General features: G+C 45.7%; 1 protein-coding gene across 1 annotated transcript; it reads left to right on the top strand.

The window, feature by feature from the left end:
* The first annotated feature begins 3705 nt into the window (after positions 1-3705).
* TCF24 (transcription factor 24) lies at positions 3706-11176 on the top strand. The gene is made up of 5 exons (XM_075086173.1): positions 3706-3770; positions 4838-4923; positions 5933-6028; positions 6940-7349; positions 9896-11176. The coding sequence occupies exons 4-5, from the start codon at positions 6966-6968 to the stop codon at positions 10007-10009; spliced, it is 498 nt and encodes a 165-aa protein (XP_074942274.1). The 5' UTR covers positions 3706-3770; positions 4838-4923; positions 5933-6028; positions 6940-6965; the 3' UTR covers positions 10010-11176.
* Positions 11177-11964: the final 788 nt, after the last annotated feature.

The raw sequence follows: 11964 nt of genomic DNA, 5'->3' as shown, positions 1-11964 counted from the left end.
GCTGCATACATGTATGTTTAGTCCCATTCTTTGGCCTGCTCTAAACTCCTACGTTTTCAGCCTGCAATTCCCCTTGCGCGCAATCATTCACACTGTCACTCGATGCATAAATATTCACACGTCTCTAGCTCCAGCAAAGCCAGCCCTTGCCCTGCTCAGCTCCCCCTCTGCTCACTGGCGCTGGCTGCCGCAGCGCGCTTCTCACGTGGCTGCTGGCGAGGGACAACTCCAAGCCCCATCTCATCCTTCAAGGCTCTCATCCTTCACCCTGGTTTTCCTTTCTCTTCTTAGAGTGCGAACGGCCAAGCTAATGGAGACCTGTTCAAATTGGGCACCTTTCTTGTGATCTACAATGGAATAGTTTAGAAATGCTTCCTTAAATACGTGCGGGTGTGAAATGGCATTGCGGTGGGATCTCACTGTCTGCAAGTCTTAAAAAAACCCTTAATACATTCCATGATTCTGTTACGCTCTAACACTTCTGTGCGCACGCACACTAGGGTGGAGCCCTTCTGATTTGTATTCTAGATGTATTTTTAAAGTAATTATTACTGAGAAAAGTGGTTTGGATTTATGACTGCGAATGGGAAAATGTAGAGAGAGGACAATTTTAAAGGGGGGGGTAAGAGAGAGCATTTGAATTTTTTGATTGTTTTATGGTTGTTAGCAAAAATGTTCATCAAAAATTGTAATTCAAAATGGAATTTTGATTAAGGCAACGTTTTTGAAAGCTAAATGACTTTGACCAGCAAATTTGGAAGGAGAAAAGAGATGGAAAATGTTTGTCCTATTTTCTTTTTCAATGTTAAAATCCTTCTTACAGCATACAGGAGAGGCACTGATGTGTTCTGGTAGTCCAGTATTAAGAAGCAGCTCTACCTTTAGTAATTTAGAAAATAAAATAACAGGCATTTTGCTACACTGGATTATAACATATTTAACACAACTGTAGAATGTGCCATGGTCCTACAACACACTAACAGCATGGCATGTGAAGCAAGGGAAAAATGGTATTTAGTTGGAAATTGTCAAAATATTTGTTTGCATTTGGAATACACTCCCATTAGGAAATGCTGAGGTTTCCCCATGAAGCAGAAGTTCTGAATGTCAACCTATTTTGACTCTCCCATGGCGGTGTCTCACCTTTCGTTTGCTCCCAGGCTACAGCTGGAATCAGCAGGGCCTGGTCAGGCACAGCCCATGCGCGGCTTTGCGCCGTAACTGTTTTACTGGGACAAGCGGCGTTTCTGCTAGTCCGTCAGTAGTACCGTACTGACATCCACGCTTCACCCTTCCAGCAGACAAAGACGCTCGTTAAGCCCTTATACAGAAATGGCAATGGGAGAGAATGAACAAATTGGAAAGAAGCACCATGAATGTTCATGCTGAACTGTAGCTGTAAAACCAGAAAATAATTTGACGTGAAGGGAGCAAAGTGTACCTGGATAAGCATCACTCTGTCTCTAGGAGGACTTTTTCTTACCTAAATCACACTGGACATCTGGCTCTTCTGTGACTCTGGCGTTTCTCCGATTTGAAATATATTGTGGTAGGTAAAGCAGGAAAGTAATTCTTAGACATTTAGCTGGGAAAGAAGAAGAAGAAACAGCTGCAGCAGCTTGTCATGGCGTTAGACTTAAGTAGTGGGTTGATACAAAAAGTAATCACTGGATCTCGTTGTGGTTGCAATGGGGGAGGAGTCTGCTGGTGGGAGAAAGACTTGATGGGGCAAAAAGCAACTACTTCTACCTTTATATCTGGGGGTTGCTTGGGGTTTTTTTTAATATAGCTAAAGCACCTCTTCTTTGGTAACAGCGTTAGCAGCCAGGGTGGTCTCTCCAAACCCCACTCACAAATCTCACGCTGCAATCTCTCTAACCAAACTCCACAGCAAGCCGGATTTGGAGTTGTCAAAAGATGGTAATGGGGGTACTACCCCTTCTCTTCAAGTCCTTCCACAGTATTTCCTGCACTGAGGCTGAACTCAGCGTGTGTACAATGAGAAAGTAAAAACAAAAAACATAATTTTCTGTCATTAAGTACATTAGAGCAGAGAAGAAGAGCACAGCATTCATGATCTGCTAATTTCAGGTGGCTGGGAAGTCTCAGGCAGTTAGGTTGCCTTTCGCTAAGTTGTCTGTCCGTCACTGACCCATACTAATATTACCAAGGGTGCCATAGTCTAGTTAAAAGCCCTTTTGGAGTAGATGTTTCTTGGGCAGGCAGACCTAGGGCAGCTCCCTGGGATATGGGCGAGCCAATTCCCAGACTTGCGTGCTGGACCTAGTCAGTGCCCATTTGGCGATTACAGAGTGAAAGGGGAGCCGCAGGGGAAGCGGGGCTGGAAGGCAAGTCTCCCCATGCCCCGGGCAGTCCGGGAGCGCTTCCTCCATACCACACCACAGTGTTGGCGAGGTGATTTCAGTGCGAGTTTAAGGATGTGCTCAAGAACTGCTTGTTTGAGCCCTGGAGGCTGGCTGAGTGCATTTCTAAGAGGTTTTAGCTGCAGAAAGATTTCGGCAACGCTGTCTTGGGCTGGAGGCAGACCTGGACTCCTTGGGGCTGAAGCATGGGCTGGCGTGCGAGGCTGGCTCAGCAGGGCTGCTCAGAGGTACCTCCACCACCCTCCGGGGAGCCCCAGCCTTTGCTCTTCTGGGCACCAGGAGGCTGAAAGACCGTCCTTGGTGCAGGTGAAGGCCATAAGCATGGCCTTGTAGATACTGACAGAGCAGCCGTTGTCAGAGTGACTCCTGATGGAAGAAGTGAAACCCCTACCGAGGCAGCCAGTGCCAGACAAAGGTAAATATTGAGGCACAGGTTTCGGTTTTGGTGATTAATCTCCCTTAAAATAGGCCAGTGGCATCCCTTGCCACCCAGCCATCTTTGCCTCAGCAGGGCTGCGGATACTGCCCCGAGGGCCGGGGGTCTGGGGGGCCTCATCAGTGGCCAGTGCTCGGGCCCCCTGTGTGGTTGCTGCTGGCCCCTCACCGGGCTCGTCCCTCCTGCTCCTAAATCATCCCTTCCCAGGATTTTCAATTATCGCTGGAGATTAAGTCCATAATTTTCTTGGCTGCAAAACCGGTAACGAACGGCTCAGACTTTGTTTTTTCTACTGCTCCCGAGGCTTGATTTATTGTGTCCCCGTTATCGCGCAATCAGGCTTCGCTCACAATGTTTTTTCTGGGCTAATTCTATACCCCCAGGATTTATTTTGACCGTCCCTTCTCATTAACGTTACTGATTTTTAATTGCTCTCCGTTCACTTTTAAATCGCCCCTCTGCCCACCCGCTCGCGTTTCCACCCCGCGTGGGTCGGTTCACCCGCGGCTGCGGGAAGGAGCCTCACCCGGGGGACCCCCGGGACCCCCCCGGCCGCAGAGGGGGGATGGAGCAGAGGGGAGGGCCTCGCTTTTCCCAAACCAGCGCCGAGCTCCCGGCCCAGCCATTCAGTTGCTCCCCCCCAGCAAAACCGTTACTTCATCCGAAGAAAAACAGCGGCCGAGGCGGGCGGGCGGCGGGCGGGGAGGGGTGTGGAGGTGTCCCCGCAGCGGGGCCGTGAGGCGGTGGCGGCCCCCGACAGCTCTGTGATTAATGACCCACCGCCCGCGAAGGGGCGGGCGCTGCCCCCGGGCCGGCGGCGGGGGGAGCCCAGCGCCCAGGTGCGGCCCAGCCCCGCCGCGCCCACCGGCCGCGGCGGCTTATAAGGGACCGGACCGACGGGACGGGACGGGACGGGAGGCGCTGGGAGGGACCCGATCCGGGCGGGAACGGTAAGTTCATCCTCGGGCCGGGGTCCGCGGGGTCCCCCCGGGGGAGCGGATCCAGGGGAGCGGGAGGGGCGGCAGTCGCGGCGGGGCGCGTATGGGACGGGACGGACAGGCGGAGGGCGGCCGCGCCGCCTCCGCACCCCGAGCGGCGAGTTCCCGCTCCGCTGCTCCAGAGAAGGTGCTTTTCGTTAACTGTTACCGGAGTTACGCAAAGGGAAACGTCTCTTTAAAAATGGTGCCAAATAGTATAGAGTACCTATGTAACCCCTCCCCACCCCCCAGGGAACAACTGAAAAGGCGGTGAACTAGTTTATCTAAGGTTTCCACCTATTTCTGTTCGGTTTGCATACTCTGGTGTTCTCGATGTTTTCCTTGACCGTGTGGGCAGGTTGCCTTCGTCGCCGTTCCATTCACATGGAACTCGGGGCTAAAATAATGTTGTGCTGTTTTCTTCGGTGAACTTGATTTTGAACGGATTATGTCTTTGTAACGTCATGTAAAAACACGAACGTATCTGCCTGTGTTAGAAATAATGTAGTAGAAATGCTTTACAAATGATATAAATTCTTTGATTTCCTTGCACACCCCTGTTCCCAGGTCTCTCTGCACGCCAGGCAGCAAGCGGGTGTCTGCAAAAATCATGGCAATTTTCTTAAGAAACCAACCTCTTTCTTGTAAGATTTTTAAAGGAGGTTTCATGGTAACTGGCTGCTGCCCAGAGGCATTTTATTTACTTTAGTTTTCAGCAAGGGCTTTTTGGGCGCTGAGGTTTGGGTGACTCCAGGGTTTACAGAGAGCATGGCGCCCAGAGCATGCACCCCGATCGTGCCGGTGCGAGGGGTGATGCTGCCCAGCCCCAGTGTGCAGCAAACACGGTCTTGGCTCAGGAACCACCGCGTTTTGGCTGCACATGCACGTACCTACAGCAGGTCCTGTGTTTCTCCATAGCGGATTTTCGCAGGCCATTTGCTGTATGTATTTAATGGGAAATCTGACAGTGAAGAAATTAATTCAGAGGGAAATCTCTCATGTCCACAGCTGAAAATTTGCCTTCCTTTTTTTTTTTGTAGGCCCAGGATTTCATCTGATGTAGATGTGAAGCTCCTAAAACAGAAACTTGTACTTCAAGGGGCACCCAAGGAAATGAGGTTTTTAGGTACGTGCATTTCTATATACTGCATTTCATGCAAAGTCATTCTAGTGTCATTAGTTCTACACCAACACAGCAAAATCAAAACTGCCTGTAAACCAGCCTCAGTCCTGTGCTTCAGCAGGTGAGTAGGTATTTATACTAACCCAATCTGACCGTATCCTTGTCTAACTTGGACTTTTCAAGTAATCAGGGAAGGTGTCTTCGTTTCAGTGGGATTTCAGTGGGATGGCAAATGAGAAAACCTGCTGCTAACCTGAAACGATACTCTTATGCCGTATTTTGTGATTGTATTTATGCTGCAGTGGCAAGAGAGATTATTTTTTTGTCGCTAAAATTAATCTAGATCTGACTGTGACTTAACACAGTGAGAAAATACCAAGAAAAAAAAGCGTATGGAACCTTTTCTTTGGTTTACGTTGAAGGAAATAGCCAGGTTAAGGACCATTTTTCATCCCTCACTCAAGACAAGCTCGTATAGACTTAATGTGAGTTTTAAGTAGGTCATAATTATCACAATAAAAAATAATAATGAGATTTTTCCCTTTGGTTTATGGTTATAACGCACACAGTACTTCACAAATAATTTCAGTCTAAACTGTGCTACTGTTAAGAGAACATTACCTGATAAAACTCTGTGAGTCAGATTAACACCAAGTTAATCACCATAAAACACCAAGTTAATCATCATAAAACACCAAAAACAAAAGCCTTCAAAATACAATGAAATTAGAGCATTGCAGAAATCATTATTTAGAAACCTCTCCTCTTCTCTGCTATAAATTTTTCACTTGGTTCATTGTCTTGGGTTTTTTGCCATTATCAGCCACAGTTAATGGGGCGATCAGCGGGACTTTAGCATGTGGTTGGAATACTGTGAAAAATCAAGGCCTAATTTTTGTAAGTTTAGATCTTCAGTCACTTACATGCACCAATTTTATTAAATTTTTTAAAATTCTATAGTATTTGAATGAAATCAGAAGTTTTAATAGCTGTTCTTACCCTTGCTGTCTAGCTGGGCTGTCACAGAAACAGCTGCTCCCAACACGTGAAAGCCGGGATCTGTCTGAGACGTCTCGAAGGGCTGCTTGACTAAGGACAACAGGATCAGGTATTATTTTTTCTAGCTAAGAAGTGCAGCGCTTTGATTGAATTGCATTTTACTGTGGAACTGAATTAATTAAAGGACTGTGAGTTTTATTACAGGCAGAGCTGGCTGTCTTTTCTGAAACTTGGGAAAAGGCCTTGCAGTTGTTGTTACCAGCTTTGCTCAAAAGGAGCTTTTCGCTGTTGTTTTCAAAGGGTTCTTTTGCCCCCCGATGGCCAAAATCCAGTTTACAAGATACTTTTTACGTTTGAAAACGTAGAAGCTACAGGATAAGCATGGAAATTCCTGAGTAGTGTTAGGGGTGGGAGGACACAAGTCTGTTCCTGATCCTTTAAAATTGTGGACCAAGCTTCATCCCTCAAAACCTCAGTACTGTGCTCTGTGGCTCCATTCACCGCTGCGTCTGAAAACAGTATTTTTCTTTCTGTAATAGGTGGAGCACTGATCACTTAAAAGACCGTCAATAAAATGATGGCAAGTAAATAGAAAACATACACACAGTCCTGCATGTCAAATTATACAAGTAATGTGTTTTTAAAAAAATAACGTTTAGCCTAATTTTTAGCTGGTTTTGAATAGAAACTACTGTGGCAGTGGTGCTCAGCACTGCCTCTTGGGTTTTTTCAGATGAGCCAGGTGATCTTTGGGCTGCATGTGATTCAAAGAAATTGTTCTGTATAATTCCGTCCCTAAAAAATTGAACACCAATCTTTGAAGAGTTTAACTTCTGTTTCTGTACCTGTACGCGATACCAAATTTATAAGCAGCTCGCAGAAAAACAGCTCGCACAGCAGCATCCTGACTTTTCCTGGCACAGGCAGCATTTGCATTCCTGATAATCTTTGGTTTTTTAGAAAGCATTTGCTTCAACACAGCGTGGTGGCTGGCTTTAGAGATGCTCTTGTTGGTTGCAGGACCCTCCCTGCCAGGGAAGTCACCAATGGACTGTGGACACTCAGCTCAGAGCAGCGAGGAGATCTCCAGCCCTCGCACAGAGCCCAGTTCCCTGCTGCCTTCTGCTGCCGGCAGCAATTCCTGCCCACCCTCGGCGGCTGGGCAGCGGGCTGGGGCACCTCCTGGCAGACCTGCTGCTGCTAATGCCGCTCGAGAGCGCAGTCGGGTTCAAACCCTGCGCCATGCCTTCCTCGAGCTGCAGAAGACTCTCCCCTCTGTGCCACCTGACACCAAGCTCTCCAAGCTGGATGTACTCCTCCTGGCCACCACCTATATCGCACACCTCACCCGCAGCCTTCAGGATGAGGAAGAGTTGCCAGGAGAGGGCCTGGGTACCCTCCGCGGGGATGGATACCTCCACCCTGTCAAGGTAGGAGAGCTGAGGAGCAGCTACCACCTTCTCTTGGTGAAGAAGTAAAGAGGTGTTAAAGGTACTTAGATGAAAAAAGGTTTCAAATTTATTTACCTTGTCAGAGTTAATACATGAGAAGACTGCCTGGACTAACACTTCATCTAGGTGCTAGGGGCCTGATGGAAATGTCCCGGAGCTTTGTCCCTCCAGCGTCAGGGACTTTGCACTAAAATATCAAATATAGCATAGGTTTAAACATTGTGGAACTTGGTCCCTTGGAAGCGAAGGCAGAAGGCAGCACCAGAGTAGTACCAGCACCTCCTCTGTCCCCGTGTGGAAGCCTTGGTGATTTCCCCACCAAACCCATCAGGACTGGCTGCAGGGGCTGTGTGTGGCTGAGGTGATGCTCTGTCCTGCAGGGGTGACCCCAGCCAGGGTTGGGCTTCGGTTCTCCTGCCGAGGCAGCCAGGGTATGGAAGGTGGTGCTAATTACTGACCACATGTTAATCCCTGCTATGAAAGCACTTTTCTGATGCATTTATTTTGTCTAGTTGGCATCAGCTGTTGTTGCTCTTCCTTTCGTCAGAGAAATTCACAGTGATGCAGAGGGGACGAGAAAGGGGAACTGCTCTTGGAGAGGACCCGGGGCTGGAAACTGGTTTCAAATGCATCATTCAGTGACTGGCAGGACTCTGAAATGCCATGGGGTATTTTCTTTGGCTCTGGTCTCAGGGAGGGAGTTAAGAGCACTGGGGTGTGTTTTCTTTTTCTTTCTTTTTTTTTTTTTTTTGAAGTCTGGTGAAATGAGAATGATTTAATTAAGATTAATTTGTGAAGTAATCTCTAATTCCTATGAAGTGACTAATTCAGAGTTTCTTGTTCAGTGTTGGTCGCTGTAAAAAGCATGATGTGAACGTAGGCTTCTGAGGCCATTTAAATGATCAGCAGGCTTGTTAAGAAAGCAAAGCCTTTACGTCAGTTAGAAGATGGCTATAATTCAAGAAGGGAAAAAAAATATTGTGACGTATTTCAAAATAAGTTTCAAGTAGCTTCTGTTAGTTCCCTTGGTCAGAGTGAAAGGACACAGGTCTCTTATGGTATTTTTTATCAACTGCCAGTTATTACTGGCAGAAAAATACTTTAAAATATTATTACAGTAGTTAAATGATCCAGATGCACATTTCCTGAACTACTGGAATACAGCAATACTGGATTAATCTAGCAATTATTTCTTATAATCTTATTTACATGCCATTTACCTGTATTTAGTTTTGTGAAGACTCCATGAGTCTAACCAATCTTTCTAATATTCCTGATGGCAAATTAATTTTTCAGTTGGCACTAGAACAAAAGTGTCACAGACAAATCATAGTATGTGCTTCAGAAAAAAACCCCAAAGTGCAAGATATGAGAAAACCAGTACAGATAAGGACTGTAACTACACTCGATATATCAAGCACAGTAAATACTAATAGTGACGAAGGTAAAATATCCAAGTACGGCTTTAAACTCTGATGTCTTATTGGTGATGAATTCATAACATCACTCCTGAAATCAAAATACTGAATGGGATTGTACAGTCTTTCCAACTGAGAATATGCTGCTGTGTTATGTCTTTAACTGGAAGAGCTGACACTTAGCTGCAGTATTAAGCCCCTCTAGTTTTTAGAGCTCCCTTTCATTACCCACAGGAAAGGTGCCAGCCTGTTCCCAAAACGGTCTTTAAAAAACCCTTGTATTCTTCTGAAACACAGCCAGCATGTTGTTCCAAGCATTTTTGCATCAGATGTGTATGACAAGTTTGTCTTTTCAAACACCCACCTCTCTAATCATGAACTCAGCATGTCAAACTGGAGCTGAATGCTTCCTCCCAGGAGCAGGGCAGGCGGCTGCAGCCTCCCGTACTGCAGGGCCGCCTGCAGTAACTGATTTGCTTGGGTTAAGAACACCAACGTAACTGGTTATTCCAGTAATGAATTAATGGAAAGATGAATTGTCTAATCTAAAATCACTGAAGCTGACAAAGAACAAGAAGCTGTCAGTCCTGATGTCTGCCGAGGAGCAACTACATTCAATTCCCTCTCATGCAGTCTCTAGCAGTCCCTGTGCTGCAGTTGGTACGGCGGGGGCTGGCCAGCGTGAGCGGGTACGCGCACAGGGCTGCGGGTGCTGGTATGTCCCCATAGCATTGCTGGCGCTGTGCAGAGGAATGCTTTGGCTCATTCTACCAACAGAGCATCCGCTGTACCAATTGTGGTGCAATGACTGATCAGTGTGACTTACTCCTGTGCAGTGGGGCCCGGGGGGTCTGGGGGCTGTGCCTCATGATTAATGACCAAAGAAAAATACTCAGGCTGAGGTTCCCTTACCCAGCTTCTAATGACATTTTCGAACAAATGACAAAATGGGAATTTCCTGGCAATGACAATAGTTTCCTATTTTCTTGTATTGTGATTAACGATGTGAAATGTGTCATGATCAACACCTAAAGCTCTGCTGAGGACTGCATTCATGCTGCGCCCTTCCCGTGTATCTCAGCGTCACGCTTGTCTCTTCTTTTGCAGAAGTGGCCTATGCGTTCCAGGTTGTACATTGGAGCTACAGGACAGTTTTTGACTCACTCAGCACAAGGAGACGGTGCAAACCAAGGAGAAACATCAACAGCTTCACAAAACTAATCTCCCTTCTCGCTTCTAAAAAAATAAAAATTTATTTATTACACCTTTATATATATTTAAGTTAAAAAATAATATCTACAGACAAGCTGTAATTCCTGAAATACTGTTTGTAGAGGAGAAGGAATTGATTCTTAAATGTAATTAATACCTCATTAAGTTAATGTGACATGTGATTGGTTTCTATCATAGAGGACATTGCTGGGATCTGAACTGGGGGAAATGGAGGTGACTGTGGTCAGCACCAACAGGAGAAGCAGCCCCAAAGGCAGAGCTGTGAGCAGAATAGGTAACCTCAGCCCTGCCAGGATGAGCAGTGAATAGGTGCAGTGTGGAAGAGGGAGGAGCAAGGAGCGATGCAGTCCTGGCTAAGTACAGAGCAATACAGGCTTGGGTGAGAGGTGAAGGGCAAGTCTGAAAATAGCCACCGAAATCCCACGTGCACTTTCTTCACTGCATGAACCCAAGGGCAGAAATCCCCCTGACAGCAGTTGTCAGGTCAGGGCTTCATCTGTCAGATAATCTGAATTGTGTGTAGTTATTCCTGAAAACATGGCTGCATGTTCAACGCAGGTAAAAATGTGCTGAAATCTATCCCGTGTGCACACAGCGCTGCCTACAGCAGGCACAGACCGCTCTGTGTGTCAGGTATTGCTCGTGGTGACCCCTATGACAGTGTTGCATGTTACAGGGTTCAAAATGTGTTTTAAGTGTTATCCCAGTACAACTACGTGTCTGCTCATGATGCCAAGGTTGGTTTGTCTCATCTGTTAGTGGGTTCATGCATTCAAGCAAATGAGCCTGAACAGTTGGCTTGTTCATAGCACCTTTTTCACTTAAATGTCTTCTATATTTAGGCAAGAAAAACTGAAACTAAATGCACAAATGCCATCTAATGTACCTGTTCTGTAAAACACTGTACTTCTCACATAGTTTGTTATTGCTGAGGTAAACATTAAATATTATTCAGTGGACATTATATATTTATTGAGTTGCAAAACCTTTATCAGTTTCTTGTTGTACAGGACCGATAGTTTCTAACAGTTCTGCTTTTATAGCAACTTCTTTCTGAAGACTTCTTCATGGTTTACATTTTAAAATGACATTGAAAGGACAACACAAATACTAGCAAGAACCACCTTTACTAAAAAAAAAAATTCTATTGCTTTCATTCTGGAGTCAAATGGCTGATGGCTTGCAGAGGTGCTGAGCATGTCGTGGCAAGCTGAGTGTTTGGTATCACAGAAAATCAGGCCTCTGGTAGAAGAAAGTATGTAAGAATGAGCAGGGCAGTTAGAAAGAGTCGGACAAACCACCTAGGATATGTGGGAGTTATAAAGCGTGGCAAAATCTGGAACTCCCCTCTACCCCTGCAGCATTCTGAGCTTTTAACAAGATTATTCTTTTAAATAGTAAAAGTACTTAGAATATTTTAAATATGCTTGATACATATATTTAAACTATTTTAGGCATATTTCTTATCTACAATTGTAAGTGGTTTATTATGAGAATTACATAGCCAGAGCACTATTCAACCACACAAACTACTGTATTTTGTGGAAGAAAAAAAATATATAAAAGAGCAGTTTTGCAACTATCTACTCTTACGTAAATAAGAGCCTGACTTTTTAAAGAACTATACTGACTTTCCACAGTAGTAAAAAGTGAGTTAGTACAACCTCCTCTTATTGGGACAGTGATTTACGTTCAGAGATGCAAATGAGGAGATGCAAAGGAGCTGCAAACGTGACGATAGTTAAGTAAAATGAAGGAGTGTCAGAACAGCAAGGTCTTCCGGGAGTACTTTGCTGTATGAGATGAAGGCGTAAGACACCACTTACGCTTCAGGCTGATAAAATGCCAAGTAGCAATGTAGAAGCATAGAGAATTCAGTCTAGTTTTGTATGTAACTGAGATTTGAATAAACAGCATTGGGTCAGGGAAAAAAGGACAAGCAA

The sequence above is a fragment of the Phalacrocorax aristotelis genome, chromosome 2, assembly GCF_949628215.1.
Source record: "Phalacrocorax aristotelis chromosome 2, bGulAri2.1, whole genome shotgun sequence".
Classification (NCBI taxonomy): Eukaryota; Metazoa; Chordata; class Aves; order Suliformes; family Phalacrocoracidae; genus Phalacrocorax; species Phalacrocorax aristotelis.
The sequence above is the reverse complement of the archived record's forward strand: the minus strand, read 5'-3'. Positions and strand labels throughout refer to the sequence as shown.

Bases quoted from the DNA above. Each gene is read 5' to 3' on its own strand.
- TCF24 (XM_075086173.1), top strand. From the start codon at position 6,966: ATGGACTGTGGACACTCAGCTCAGAGCAGCGAGGAGATCTCCAGCCCT. The intron at 7,350-9,895 runs GTAGGAGAGCTG...CTTCTTTTGCAG, and splicing joins GATACCTCCACCCTGTCAAG to AAGTGGCCTATGCGTTCCAG.